The following is a 15,328-nucleotide window of genomic DNA, read 5'->3' on the forward strand; positions in this document are numbered from 1 at the left end:
TGGACTTGTGGTACAATAGAGGATCATGCCAAACTGAAGGATTTTTAATCTCTTGGAAACAGTTATGCTGCTTCAGAAGTTCAGCAGTACAGGGCATGTTGAGTCATCTAGAGTGGTTCAGTCAAACAACGCTGTAGGGCTAAAGCAAAGGTAAGGGCAGAGTAGTTTCAGGCACCTTTTTTCATCCCTAAAAGGGAATTATTGCTGATAGAGGTAAAGAGCTTTGAATCTGAGCACTTCATTCAGCCTGAGATGACCTAGCTTGCCCTAAATAGGGGTGTTTTCCTTTTGGTAGTGGCACTAGTGACACCAAACTAAGGCACTGTGCAGAACAGTGATACAACAGCCTATACCACATAGAGGCCTGACTTTATTGTGCAGAGTGACTTGTTTACATGAAATAAGCTGCTAGCCCCACCGCTTGTAAGAATGTAATAGGAACTGTTGTGCTTAATTAGACCGTAGATCTGTCTGTTCTCAGACACTGGCCAGTACCACATGCAACACCTCATAGACTTTAAGGTCAGAAGGGACCATTATGATAATCTAGTCTGATCTGCAAAACACAAGCCACAGAATCTCACCCACCCACTCCTGTAACAAACCCCTAACCTATGTCTGAGGTATTGAAGTCCTCAAATCGTAGTTTAAAGACCTCAAGGTGCAGAGAATCCTCCAGCAAGTGACCTGTGCCCCATGCTGCAGAGGAAGGCAAAAACCTCCAGGGCCTCTGCCAATCTGCCCTGGAGAAAAATGGCGATCAGCTAAACCCTGAGTATGTAGGCAAGACTCACCAGCCAGCACTCAGGAAAGAATTCTCTGTAATAACTCAGATCCCATCCCAGACCATTGGGCATATTTACCTGCTAATAATCCAAGATGAATTAGTTGTCAAAATTAGGCTATCCCATCATACCATCCCCTCCATAAACTTATCAAGCTTATTCTTGAAGCCAGATATGTCTTTTGCCCCCACTACTCTCCTTGGAAGGCTGTTCCAGAACTTCACTCCTCTAATGGTTAGAAACCTTTGTCTAATTTCAAGTCTAAACTTCCTAGCGTCCACTTGATATCCATTTGTTCTTGTGTCCACATTGGTACTAAGCTTAAATAATTCCTTTCCCTCCCTGATATTTATCCCTCTGATATATTTATAAAGAGCAATCATATCCCCCCTCAGCCTTCTTTTGGTTAGGCTAAACAAGCCAAGCTGTTTGAGTCTCCTTTCATAAGATAGGTTTTCCATTCCTCGGATCATCCTAGTAGCCCTTCTCTTTACCTGTTCCAGTTTGAATTCATCCTTCTTAAACATGGGAGACCAGAACTGCACACAATATTCCAGATGAGGTCTCACCAGTATCTTGTATAACGGTACTAACACCTCCTTATCTTTACTGGAAATACCTCACCTGATGCATCCCAAGACCGCATTAGCTTTTTTAACAGCCATATCACATTGGCAGCTCATAGTCATCCTGTGATCAACCAATACTCTGAGGTCCTTCTCCTCCTCTGTTACTTCCAACTGATATGTCCCCAATTTATAAACCAAAATTCTTATTAATCCCTAAATGCATGACCTTGCACTTTTCACTATTAAATTTCATCCTATTACTATTACTCCAGTTTACAAGATCATCCAGATCTTCCTGTATGATATCCTGGGTCCTTCTCTGTGTTAGCAATACCTCCCAGCTTCGTGTCATCCACAAACTTTATTAGCACATTCCCACTTTTTGTGCCAAGGTCAGTAATAAAAAGATTAAATAAGATTGGTCCAAAAACCGATCCCTGAGGAACTCCACTAGTAACCTCCTTCCAGTTCACCTTTCAGTATGAGCCGTTGTATCATAGAATCATAGAATTCAAGATCAGAAGGGACCATTATGATCATCTAGTCTGACCTCCTGCAAGATGCAGGCCACTTAAGCCTCCACACACCACTAGCAAGCCGCCCACCCCCCCCCTTGAAAACCTTGTAGTCTCCCCTTTTAACCAGTTCCTTATCCACCTTTCAATTTTCATATTGATCCCCATCTTTTCCAGTTTAGCTAATAATTCCCCATGTGGAACCGTATCAAAGGCCTTACTGAAATCGAGGTAAATTAGATCCACTGCATTTCCTTTGTCTAAAGTGAAAGAAACCCTGTAGTGGAAAACACTGAATAATCTGCTCATAAGGCACGTTTCTTTAATTGGCCTCTGTCAGCTAATGACTGTCCTCATTTTGAGAGGCAGTGTGCTCCAGGGGTTAAGACACTGAGTTGGGATCAGGAGCCCTGGGTTCTTTTCCAGCTATGCCACTGACTTGCTGTGTGACCTTGGGCAAGTCACTTTCCCCATCTGTGCTTCCAGGTCCCCTCCCACTTGGTGGCCTTTTAGACTAAATTCTTTGGGGCAGGGACTTACTAAGTAATTGTACAGAGCCTAGCATGATGGAGGCCTCTAGGAAATACAACACAAATAATAACTTTAACTTTGGCCCTTAATCTAGTCCACCCTTCCTTCAGGCAACCTGAACATTCTTTGCTCGAGGAGGGAGAAACTCTAGATCAGGGGTAGGCAACCTATGGCACGCATGCCAAAGGTGGCACGTGAGCTGATTTTCAGTGGCACTCACACTGCCGGGGTCCTGGCCACTAGTGCAGGGGGCTCTGCACTTTAGTTTAATTTTAAATGAAACATCTTAAACATTTTAAAAACCTTATTTATTTTACATACAATAGTTTAGTTCTATATTATAGACTTATAGAAAGAGACCTTCTAAGAACATTAAAATGTATTACTGGCACATGAAACCTTAAATTAGAGTGAATAAATGAAGACACGGCACACCACTTCTGAAAGGTTGCCGATCCCTGACCTAGATGTTTATTAGTCCATATTACAAACCGTACAAGGAAGTGCACTATCATCACAGCTGGCACTTTTACATTGTAGTTCTTCCAAGCGAATACTAGGTGGGAGATCCTTGCCTTCAGTTTAATAATCGTTCTACGCAGTGGAACAATGATTGAGGTTAGCATTGTGCACATGTTAAATTAATCCAAGTAGGAAAAGTGTAATAAATTAGGGAAAAAAAGTCTCTAGGTCCCAGAGTCCAGGAAACATGGGCAATTTAGCATCAAACCTGAGTACGGCGTAGAAGTTGTTAGCCCCACTGAATGGATTATATAAAATATTCCTCCTTTTCTCCTTTGGAAGGGAGGTTCTCCATCTGTACTGACACATCTGCTTCTGGTTGCTCATAGGTATGGTAGCTACCTTTATTCTTGTACAGGTATATGATGATCACTACCAGGACTGTCAGTAGTGTGATGAAAACCACTGTGATGACACCTTCCGAAGAAGAAGAAAGCCAGGTTAGGATATGGCCTTGCACAGGTCAGCCTCTAGCGGCTCACTTAGACATCTGCTTGATCTGTAATAGTACTAGCATTGGTCATAAGAGCAGCAGAACAATATGGGATGCTCTCAGGGCTACATTTATTTCAAACTGGGAAAATAGTACAAAAGTGTATATTAAAAAATAATTCACTGTAGGGGACAAAGAAGAGGTACAGAGTGGTACACTGCTTGCCTGGGATTTAAGGCCTGGTCTACACTGGGTGTGTATGTGTGGGTGGGGGAATCGATCTAAGATACGCAACTTCAGCTACGAGAATAGCGTAGCTGACGTCGACGTATCTTAGATTGACTTAGAATCACTTCGTGTCCTCGCAGCACGGGATCTACGGCCTCCACTGCCCCGTCGACTTTGCTTCCACCTCTTGCCGAGCTGGAGTTCAGCAGTCGACGGGAGAGTGATTGGGGATCGATTTATCGCGTCTACACTACATGCGATAAATTGATCCCCGATAGATTGATTGCTACCCGCCAATCCGGCGGGTAGTGTAGACGTATCCTAAGTCTAGATTCCATTCCCTGCTCTGTCCCAGACTTCATGTGTGACCTTGGCCATGTCACTTTGGCCAGATTTTTAAAGGCATTTTGGATCCTTAAGATGCAGATTGAAAATCCCACTAGGTGCCTATCTGCATCTCATCATACAGCAGGGCCAGGGAGCAGTGGGAGAGTGGTCAAGGGGAGATATCTAAGTTCTGCAGCTGTCAGCTGGATAAAAGTGACCTAGCTTCAGGCGCTGTTATCACGGTTAACCCCTCGGTGATATGGCTTGGTGTGGTGCATTCCTGGCGTGCATATCTACCGAGTGCTGAAATTTTGTGCCTTCGCTTGGAATTACCAAGGTCATCCGTCTTGCAATACGGCCCCTTGCGGCAGTGAAAAGAATCATTAATGCCTCTGCGTGGAAGAAAGATGAGTAAGTCCTGTAAGGTGAGCTACTTTGATTAGGCTCTGAGTTTTACCCAGAAAGTGTCTATATACCTATGTATCGTGGTACGGAGCAGAGTGATGGCCTGTGTGCTGGTTGGGATCAATGTGCAATGATAGTAATGTCCTACCTGCGATGACACCCACACTGGCTTCTTCTTGGAGAGACGGCGTATTTATCCTCTTCAGAAAAGGGGTGGTCAGCTCTTCTTTACAATGCCAGGGGGTGAAATTGAGAAGAGAGAGGAGGGAGGGAAGAATAAGTGACACTGTTATTGAAGCATCTTCAAGGCACTTACAGTAAAGCCTTTGGAGGCATCTAGTTACACAAGAATAGGTCTTATCCTAAGACTTGTTTAGTAGTGTTGGTTGAAAATTTTTCATTGAAATAGTTTTTGGTTTGAAAACAGGTTTAAAACAAAAAGGAAGCATTTCTTCACACAACGCACAGTCAGTCTGTGGAACTCCTTGCCAGAGGATGTTGTGAAGGCCAAGACTATAACAGGGATCAAAAAAGAACTAGATAAGTTCATGGAGGATAGGTCCATCAATGGCTACTAGCCAAGATGGGCAGGAATGGTGTCCTTAGCCTCTGTTTGCCAGAAGCTGGGAATGGGTGACAGGGGATGGATCACTTAATGATTACCTGTTCTGTTCATTCCCTCTGGGGCACCTGGCATTGACCACTGTTGGAAGACGGGATACTGGGCTAGATGGACTTTTGGTCTGACCCAATATGGCCGTTCTTATGAAAATGCCCTTTTGGCAAAAAAAAAAATTTAGTGAAATTGTATTGACAACATTTTGTTTAGAAAAAAAATAGGAAGAGTTTTGATAAATGTAAAAACAGCCCAGTTTGACGCTTTTAGATCAAAAAGTTTTGGTTTTTCCATGGCAAAATGACTCTGGTTTGAAGCTTACTTCATTATATATTTTTAAAAAATGGTTGCAATCCAAACTAAATGTTTTGATAGACCTGAAATGTGGGTTGTTGTTTTTTTTGTTTTTTTTTTGAAATTTTGGGTTTTTGTCCCAATTTGAGTCAATTTTTTTGTCCTGAAATTTCATTTTCTTGCAGCATGGAAAATCAGTTCTCTGACCAATTCTGTCATTTACCACAGATGAACGCTCGAATGAGAGTGAAGTCTGGAAACTTTTAAACCACATGTTAATTAATTGAATGATTAGAGCAGTGGTCTTGATTAGCAGCCCAGAGGTAATCAACAGTTTTTGCCAAATCTGTGGACTTTAATGGTGCAACATGCCTGTTGGAATCTGTGAGTTTTGCTCAGTTCAAGACTCCAAGACCTGGTTTAAAAGGCAGAACTGATTTAACAGCATCTTTCTCATCATTCTGTGGCATTATGTAATCGGGCTGTCTCCTTGCACAGTGTGTTATAAATAGCAGCAGTGCTACCAGCAGGAATGGTCTGGCAGTAGCTCTGTTCCAAATTGTCTTACAAGTTCTCAACTTGAGACAATTTCTTCTGGCTACATTTTGCTTCAACAGGGAGTGAGATTCTTTGTTTAGGGATGTGGGTTTGTCTCCATGTAGGACAATTATAAAGGGGTCTTTTGGATAGGGAAAAATAGAAGCTGCATGCACAGCATGTGTTTTTCCTGCAGTTTTCAGCAGAAACAATCTTGCATTCACAAATGCTTCTACAGTTTGGCTTATTATAAACTTCTGCCCCTCCTGCTAAGATGATGTATTGTAAGATGAGGCCACATATAAATCTGCCTCTTCATTTCGCGTCATGCAAGAGGTGTTGCTTTACCCTGCCAGCTAGTAAACCAAGCTGTGATTTACTGACTCCTTACCAGGCCTGCAACCTGCCAGGCTTTCAAGCGCTTCGTACCTGTAGGTAGCGGAGGTGGTGGAGTAGCTGCCATGGATCTAGCTGAGTTGCAGGTGTTTTTGTCCTTCCACTTTAAATGTTGGGATCTTTTGGAACTACAAAAACAGCAAGAAAAGTGATGTTAGATTTATTAGCGTCTTACAATGGGGAATGTAACTCAGTTAATTACCCTTATGCTTAGTTATGGTAGAATCTGAACTTTTGATCAGTCACCCAAATCAAAAAGAACAGGACGACTTGTGGCACCTTAGAGACTAACAAATTTCGTTAGTCTCTCAGGTGCCACAAGTGCTCCTGTTCTTTTTGCGGCTACAGACTAACACGGCTGCTACTCTGAAACCAACATCAAAAGCAGCACTTACTTAAAGAAAACAAAACAGTCTAATTTGTGCAGATCTCATTGGAATAGTTGAGCCCAGGGGTCAACCCAGGAGCAAGTTAACACAAGCGGAGATTGGGAAAGCCCAGGTGGCTATCCAGCATCTTCAAGCAGGTCCTGTGCTATTTGTTGGTTAAGCCAGGATCAGAGCAGACCAATGATGAAGTGGGGAATTGTCTCTAGATGTGCAATTAGTTCTCTGATTCAATTTAAGCACATATGACACTTTGCACCTTTAAAATGCTTTCCACGCACTAACTAGTAAAAGCAACAAAGAATCCTGTGGCACCTTATAGACTAACAGACGTTCTGCAGCATGAGCTTTCGTGGGTGAATACCCACTTCTTCAGATGCAAGACTAGTAAGTCCTTACAACTTCTGCGCCATGCATATAATTTTCTTTGTCACAAAAGGCGACAATGAGGCACAGATATGTTAAGGCCAGAATGTCTAAAGGTGGCCTTTGATTTGGGGGGCTTTAGTTTTGAGTGCTTCCCAGGGAGCCACAGCGTCTGTTGACTTCACTAGGAGCAGTAGGTGCTCAGCCCTTTGAAAACTGGGCCCGATGGGTACCCTGAATCCGAGGCCATTTTGAAAACTTGGGATTCAAGGCACAGAGTGTCTTTAGAACTTCTAGGCCTATGTTCATACCACTAGCCCAGTGGTTCCCAAACTTTAACAACCCGTGAACCCCTTTCACGAAAATATCAAATCTCGTGAACCCCCTCCAAAAAACGAATATTTCCAGGGATTTTCTCCCTTACCTGAGCATAAATTATAGAAGCAGTGACCTTGGAAATAATTTGGGTTTTCTATGACACACTATTTATTACTACATTATTATTTATCATGACATTATTAATTTTATTACATTATGAAAATGGCAACACTCTTCCAAGATTTCACTTTTGTAGCTCATATCACTTCGATTAAGCCTTCTACATGTTTCATCAAGGAGTACCAGACGTGAAACAGCACGAAGGTATTTAAGAAGCCAACTCAATAAAGCGTTCCTCCCACAAGCATTCAGGTCTTGAGCAGTCCAGGCAAACAACGCATGACTACAACAAAGCTTAAACTTGTCCTGCCAGGAAGTCCTGGTCACGGGGCTCAGGCTGCCAGACGGCGTGCGTGGGGTCTCTAAGGACCGCTCTGTCCGCCATCACAGAATTTTTTGTCTGAGAACCCCGATACATTTCACGAACCCCAGTTTGGGAACCACTGCACTAGAGTTAGGGATTCTTGTTTTCAGTTTGACCTTTGCCATCACTCTCCTGATCAGGAGCACTCTTAATGCGCTCCCTGGGTGGGTAATAGGGTTACCACCTTTGAAATGCAAACGTCCGCCCCCTCCCATTGCAAGTCCACCGCACTCCCAACCACAAGGCAACTCTGCAACCCCCCACCTTCAGCAGCCACTAATGTTATCTAGAGAGAGAACACAGAGAGAAGACTGATAACAATGCAGGTCTCCTCACTCTTGCATGACTCAAACCCTCTCTCACAGGGTGTGCAGTGTGCTTGTGTGTTTTTTTTTCTCTCTCTTACAAGGCCTTACTTTACTGAAAGAAGATAAGACGACGCTACCACAGTGCAGGTCCAAGGTGAAAGCGCAGCAGAGGGCATTTCTGACAGTAGCAGAGCACAGCAGTCAGCTGCTATATTTTCAACAGGTTTGATCTGTTCTCACTTAAACTGTGGAAATGGGGACCACTGCAGCATCTTTAGCTGGACACAAATGTTTAACGTTAGATATCCCAGTGTATTGTGAGAATGCAAATCTTTAGACCCATGAAAAAAAAAAAAACAACCCAGCAGAGTAAATTATTTTTCTGGCAACTAGCAAATCCACTACAAAACCTGGCCAGTCTGGTCAAATACCAGCCAGGTGGTAACCCTAGTGGGTAAGTACATGTATACAAAGAGACTGAAGAGTTAGGTGAGAACTTCTAGGCTCTTATTACAAGAGCACGTCATTCGCCAGGATGTGTGTGTGAACTTGCTACATTTTTACTAATTGTCAGGGGATGCTCAATTAATAGACTTGACTGGTTTCTAAAATCTAATAACTCTGAATCTCAGTGCATAAGCAAACTCTGAACAGGAAGAGTAAAGCCTTTAACGTGAAAAAATAAAGAGTTCTAGATAACTGGCTCTACCCCAAGCAAGTGAGATGTCTTACCACATTCTGCTATACTGCGGTTTGCATTGCCTAAGTCCAAACATCTTGCTTACCAAAGTAGTGATGCCAGGCATTCATATTGCCTGTTTTTCACATTTAAAAACATGACCTCAACCATTAAACATGTGGAAAACTCCAAGGGCTAATAGGCTGCACTCAATACTTCCATGCTCTTGTAAAGATTCTTCTCAAACACCTTGTCAGAGGAACCGCCCTCATCTCTGCATCTCCGGTTTAAATGGCAGTTGCAATTAGATCTCTGTGTATTTTATTAGGCAGGGCTCTGCCTCATACACCTTGTTCTAAAGGCTGAATGACTCACCCAAGCACTTGCAATAAAATTGGCAGCTGCTTCCCTACTCAAATCAAGTGACTCAGCTGCTGTCCAGGAATTGACCACTAGGTGTCAGGCTAAAATAAATTTTAAAACAGCCGTTCAGCAACATTTCCCCACGCTCATTTTCCCCCCTATTGTTACTCACACCTTCTTATCAACTGTTGGAAATGGGCCATCCTGATTATCACTACAAAAGTTGTTTTTCTCCTGCTGCTAATAGCGCACCTTAACTGATTACTCGTTATACTTAGTATCATGTTCTCTGTGTATATAGATCTTCCTACTGTATTTTCCACTGCATGCATCAGATGAAGTGGGCTGTAGCTTATGCTCAGATAAATTTGTTAGTTTCTAAGGTGCCACAAGTACTCCTCGTTCTTTTCTTTTTGCTGATACAGACTAACCTGGCTACTGCGCTGACACAAATTGGGTCAGAGAAGTGTCCTACAGTTTCCACTTCAGTATCAGTCTTTGTATTTAAAAGCACCTTGTTAACTTAAGAGCCTGTGGCACCCTGTGAGGCTATAAACCCAGATGTTATCTATTGAAACTGAAAGATCTAAATTAGTTTCTACTATTTACCCTCCATTTTAGTCTGCGGTTGACTTGGGGCCAGATGGTATCTGCTCCTTAACCAGCTCATTATCATCTTGTGTTCTCCCCATGTGTGTTGTGTCCACCTGTTGTCTCTCATTTTATACCTGCATTTTAAAGCTGTCCGGGGCAGGTCCTGCCTTTTTGTTACATGTTTGTACCGTGCCCAGTACAATCGCTCTGGGATCTTATTTAGATCTTACTGTAACACCTAACGAGAGGCCTGCACAGCCAAGCAGGAGTAAAGGAGAGGAAGACAGCCCCTTATATCCCCTAGCACAGTGAAGTGGACAGAAGTGGCCTTTGTAAGACCAGTAGCTTCTCTCATACCTGTGCAGGCAGGCAGGGGCAGAAACTTCATTTGAAACCCCCCTACCTTCTTCCCCTTCAAAATTGCATCAGAGCTGAGCCAGCATGAGGTGGGAAGTAATCCACAGGGGAAGCAGCGAGCTGTGACTCTGAGTCACAGTTTGTCCCATGATCTGCTCTTAAGAGCTCTACAATGCTTCTTCCACAGGCCAGATTGTGAGACAACACACCAGCCCTTCATTTGCTTGGGCTTCTATTCAGCTGGGCACTGAAATGTGAGCACAAAACATACCTAGCTACAACCCACAAAACTCAGCTACAGAGCAATCCAGGAGTCGCTGTGACCTGAACACACTAATGCCATAGCAAGAGACTAGAAATAAATTCTACCTCCAGAATTCAGAGTAGCAGCCGGGTTAGTCTGTATCCGCAAAAAGAACAGGAGTCCTTGTGGCACCTTAGAGACTAACACATTTATTTGAGCATAAGCTTTCGTGGGCTACAGCTCACTTCATCGGATGCATAGAATGGAACATATAATGAGGAGATATCTATACACATACAGAGAGCATGAAACCAACCAACTCTAAGAGGCTAATTAATTAAGATGAACTGTTGTCAGCAGGAGAAAAACACTTTTGTAGTGAAAATCAAGATAGCCTGAGCCATTACACACTTTGAATCTATTTCCCCATGTTAAGTATCCACACAGCTTCTTGTCAAACTGTCTTAAATGGGCAACTCCCACCTTTTCATATTCAGGGGATCAGGGGTGCAGGCTCTGGGGTGGGGTTGGGGAGGAGAGGTTTGGGGTGCAGGAGGGTGCTCTGGGCTGGGATTGGGTTTGGAGGGCAGGCGGGTGATTAGGGCTGGGGCAGGGATGTGGGGAAAGGCTCAGGGGTGCAGGCTTCAAGTAGCGCTTACCTCAAGCGGCTCCCGGAAGCAGTGGCATGTCCCTTCTCCAGCTCCTATGTGGAGGCACGGCTGGGCGGCTCTGCACGCTGCCCCGTCCGCAGGCACCGCCCCTGCAGCTCCCATTGGAGCGCCGGAGGGGGCCATTGGAGCGTGGCCATGCCGCGGCTTCCAGGAGCTGCATGGAGCGGCCCCTGACCCAGCGCCCCAGCTGGAGCACCAGAGCAGGGCAAGCACCAGACCTCGCTCCCCAGCGGGAGCTCGTGGGCCGTAGTTTGCCCACCCCCGGTGTAGGGCCGAAGGAGAACCCCAATGAGGAGAGCATGCTCCCAGCTTGCTGGCTGTGCAGTGAACCTCAGTCCAAGCACTGGAGGGAAGAGAAAGGTGCTGCAGAAATGCAAGAGCGAGAGTGTTGCAAAGCAGAGCCCCAGCAAGGGCTTTACCTTACAAAGGTGCTGACTCAGACAGGCCTCTCCGAAGCTCCAGTCCTGCCAGGTGCTGGGCACCCTCACCCTTGACGTCAGTGGGACTAGTCACTTGAGTCCTGATTTAGGGCCAGCCTCTGAAAGGACAAACCACCACCACCAGCTCCTTTGGGAATCCAGCTCTGATTTTGAGAGGCTCTGGTCTCTAATGCTCCGTCCCTCTCCAGCCTCCTTGCTGATTGGGTGTAGTTCCACAGCCAGTGACTCACTTCCCTAACACACTGGATATTTACTAATCTGTAAGTGGTTTTAAAGTGACACGGTGTTGCATATAGCTGTGCACGGAACCAAGGTTTTGGTGCAGTGGCCGTTGCGAAAAAGAAACCGTTCACTGGGAAGCGAAACCAACATTTTTTTTGCCACCAAAAAGTTAAAAAAACAAAACAAAAAAGTCATCTTGGGTTTGAATGAAATGTTTCATTTGACCCAAAACATGTAGTTTCCAGGCATTTTAAAAATCAAAGCAAAGGCAATCAGTCACAAAGGGAAGGCTGATGGGGCTAATGCCCCATAACCATTACCCCCGTGCTTACAGCATGCTCCGACCTGGCACATAGAAGACACATTTGAATCCGTTCTGAAGCAGGGACTTTGAACCCAGCCTCCCACATGAGTGCCTGAATCACCTGGGTATAGGGCACGCTACGGTGGGGGGTTGCAATCTCTTCTGTGGAAGCTGTTCCACTTTATATCAATCGATTTTCATTGGAGCAGGGACTGCAACCCAGGCCTTCCACATCCCAGAGTCTCATTTTCTCTTGCTAGCCCCATTTGTATTGCAGTAGCAGCTGGGGCACCAGCCTTGACCCAGGATGCATTGTGCTAGGTGCTGTACAAACGCAGGGGGAAAAAAAGATGGTCCCTAGCCCAAAGAGCTTACCAGCCAAGACATGCTGCCATGGTCAGGGATGCCTGCACAGTAGAGGCTGGATGGAGACACCCCCCCCTCCCCTCAATTCAGGTTGCAAAACCCAATGTGACTATCAAACCTAAGCTAAATTCCAACCAGTGACCTAAAGGCTCAATCTCTCACTGCCAATAACCCTAGACAGCTGGTCTCTTCCCCACCCCCCCAGTCTCTTTAGATTAGATTTCCAGAAAGCCTTTGACAAGGTCCCTCACCAAAGGCTCTTATGTAAATTAAGTTGTCAGGGGATAAGAGGGAAGATCCTTTCATGGACGGAGAACTGGTTAAAAGACAGAGAACAAAGGGTAGGAATAAATGGTAAATATTCAGAATGGAGAGGGGTAACTAGTGGTGTTCCCCAGTCCTAGGACCAATCCTATTCAACTTATTCATAAATGATCTGGAGAAAGGGGTAAACAGTGAGGTGGCAAAGTTTGCAGATGATACTAAACTGCTCAGGATAGTTAAGCCCAAAGCTGACTGTGAAGAAGAACTTCAAAAAGATCTCACAAAACCAAGTGATTGGGCAACACAATGGCAAATGAAATGTAATGTGGATAAATGTAAAGGAATGCACATTGGAAAAAATAACCCCAACTATACATACAATATGATGGGGGCTAATTTAGCTACAACTAATCAGGAAAGAGATCTTGGAGTCATTGTGGATAGTTCTCTGAAGACCTCCAGGAAGTGTGCAGCGGCAGTCAGAAAAGCAAACAGGATGTTAGGAATCATTAAAAAAGGGATAGAGAATAAGATGGAGAAGATCTTATTGCCCTTATAAATCCACGGTACGCCCACATCTTGAATACTGCATACAGATGTGGTCTCATCTCAAAAAAGATTTACTGGCATTAGAAAAGATTCAGAGAAGAGCAACTAAAATGATTAGGGGTTTGGAACGGGTCCCATATGAGGAGAGATTGAAGAGGCTAGGACTTTTCAGCTTGGAAAAGAGGAGACTAAGGGGGGGATATGATAGAGGTATATAAAATCATGAGTGATATGGAGAAATTGGATAAGGAGAAGTTATTTACTTGTTCCCATGATAGAAGAACTAGGGCCCACCAAATGAAATTAATGGGCAGCAGGTTTAAAACAAATAAAAGGAAGTTCTTCACACAGTGCACAGTCAACTGTGGAACTCCTTGCCTGAGGAGGTTGTGAAGGCTAGGACTATAACAGGGTTTAAAAGAGAACTGGATTAATTCATGGAGGATAGGTCCATCAGTGACTATTAGGCAGGATGGGTAAGGAAGGGTGTCCCTAGCCTCTGTTTTTCAGAGGGTGGAGATGGATGGCAGGAGAGAGATCATTTGATTGCTATCTGTTAGGTTCACTCCCTCTGGGACACCTGGCATTGGTCACTGTCAGTAGACAGGATATTGGGCTGGATGGACCTTTCATCTGACCCAGTACGGCCGTTCTTATGTCTCTAACAAGCCCACCATATTCTGGCGTGGTTCTAGCTTCTGCTCTTTGTATTCCGCATGCTTCGTTTCGTCTGTTTATTTGGGGAGGATTTTTCACTTCCTGCACATTCCAACGGAAGCCCGGTTGACAATTCAACCGCACTTGTGAGAGGCTTTTAGAAGAGTCTGCTGAATTTACACGCCAGTGCAAACACAGCGCCTTGATGCCGCAGTAGCAATCTAGAGGGAAACTCTGAAAGAGGAATAAAGATGAAGGGGGAGCAGCATTTTGGCTTTTGCATCCTGCCTCTGCTGCCAACAGTCCAGAAGTTGAAAACCCTCCCTCTGACTCTGAGCCTGTGCTGAACTCCTGCAAGTACCACCGAGGGCAGTACCCTCAGGATTTGACTCACTGGGCCAGATTCTCAGAAGTGTTAAGCATCCCGCAACTCTCACTGAGGGGCCTATATGGGAGCGAAGCTCTTTCGAAAAACTTTGGTGTTTGTAGTTAATCCACTCCAACCGAGCCTTCACCAGGGTCTCCCTGGTTTGTTTCTCCCTTACGCCACAGACCATATTCAGCTTTGGGGCTGGATTGGGAGTTGATTGACACCCCAGGTGAGCGGAGATGGCTTGTAAAGTGGATCAGAACCAGTAGTGACAACAAAAGTAAGTCTCTATACCCAAAACAGCACTATGCTGCCAGGAAACCCTCCCCACCTCTCCCCACTTACCTGATATTATGTCATCAGAGTAAAACACTCCAGCAGGGTGAGGTGTTTGCAGACTTCCTTTCCACCACCTATTCTCACCGAGCTCCTGAAACTGCTGGGAGGCTAAGGCGTTCCCTTCCCGCCTCACCTTTCCAGTTTCCCCACATTGATGATAAAAGGCACAGTCATCCGAATGCCTTCCCCTTGTTAACTCTTCGTTGGCAGGCGAGAAACAGACAAAATACGAGAGGCCACAGTTGTGAGACCTTCCCACCGACGGATAGACGCACACACAAGGGTCAAGAATTATGCAGCGTGGTGTCTTTATTGAAATATCTTGGGATTTAAAACCATGGCCAAATTTCTGGTGCTAAGGAGATGCCGTGAGTTATTTATTGCTGTTTTCTCACTGGCCCTCCCCAAAGAAACGCCTTTCCTGGAATAACAGGATATCGAGGCCAACCCCAGGGACCAAGCCTTGTCACGTGACAGCCCGCAGCTCAAGGGGCTCCCCTATTTGCTTTTCATTCTAAGATCTTGCCTGTTTTAGTATTGGGGGAAGGGGCAAAACTATTCTGCTTTAGGGCCCCCAGTGGGTTAACACCGGCACTGGTCACCATCATGTGCCTTGGGGACAATCACCAGTAACCATGCACGTGGCAGAGAGAAACCGCAGCGTTGCCAAGGAAGTGAGGGAAGCAAATCTTTTGTGGATTCAGCCCCAACGAATGGTGCATTGACATGACCATGCAGCTAGGGTGACCAGACAGCAAATGTGAAAAATCGGGACAGGAAGTGAGGGATAATAGGAGCCTATATAAGAAAAAGACAAAAAAAAATCAGGACTGTCCCTATAAAATTGGGACATCTGGTCACCCTACCAGCAGCATGAGCAGTGGGTGAA

General features: G+C 44.9%; 1 protein-coding gene across 4 annotated transcripts; it reads right to left on the bottom strand.

The window, feature by feature from the left end:
• Positions 1 to 2,751: 2,751 nt before the first annotated feature.
• Positions 2,752 to 14,525, bottom strand: LOC120390870 (small cell adhesion glycoprotein). 4 transcript variants are annotated; one of them, XM_039513802.1, is made up of 4 exons: positions 11,348 to 11,602; positions 6,192 to 6,286; positions 4,464 to 4,538; positions 2,752 to 3,339 (listed from the first exon to the last, which is right to left on the bottom strand). In XM_039513802.1, the coding sequence occupies exons 2-4, from the start codon at positions 6,223 to 6,225 to the stop codon at positions 3,170 to 3,172; spliced, it is 279 nt and encodes a 92-aa protein (XP_039369736.1). In that variant the 5' UTR covers positions 6,226 to 6,286; positions 11,348 to 11,602; the 3' UTR covers positions 2,752 to 3,169. The 4 variants fall into 4 exon arrangements, with proteins under 4 accessions (XP_039369736.1, XP_039369735.1, XP_039369734.1 ...); XM_039513801.1 differs by lacking the exon at positions 11,348 to 11,602 and adding an exon at positions 14,446 to 14,525 and having other exon boundaries at positions 2,755 to 3,339; positions 4,464 to 4,541; XM_039513800.1 differs by having other exon boundaries at positions 2,755 to 3,339; positions 4,464 to 4,541; positions 11,353 to 11,592.
• Between the last annotated feature and the right edge of the window lie 803 nt (positions 14,526 to 15,328).

Source organism: Mauremys reevesii, linkage group 25, assembly GCF_016161935.1.
Source record: "Mauremys reevesii isolate NIE-2019 linkage group 25, ASM1616193v1, whole genome shotgun sequence".
In the NCBI taxonomy this organism is placed as follows: Eukaryota; Metazoa; Chordata; order Testudines; family Geoemydidae; genus Mauremys; species Mauremys reevesii.

Bases quoted from the DNA above. Each gene is read 5' to 3' on its own strand.
- LOC120390870 (XM_039513801.1), bottom strand. From the start codon at position 6,225: ATGGCAGCTACTCCACCACCTCCGCTACCTACAG. The intron at 4,542-6,191 runs GTACGAAGCGCT...GGCATTGTAAAG, and splicing joins ACCACCTCCGCTACCTACAG to AAGAGCTGACCACCCCTTTT. The intron at 3,340-4,463 runs GTAGGACATTAC...CTTCTTCGGAAG, and splicing joins CAGTGTGGGTGTCATCGCAG to GTGTCATCACAGTGGTTTTC.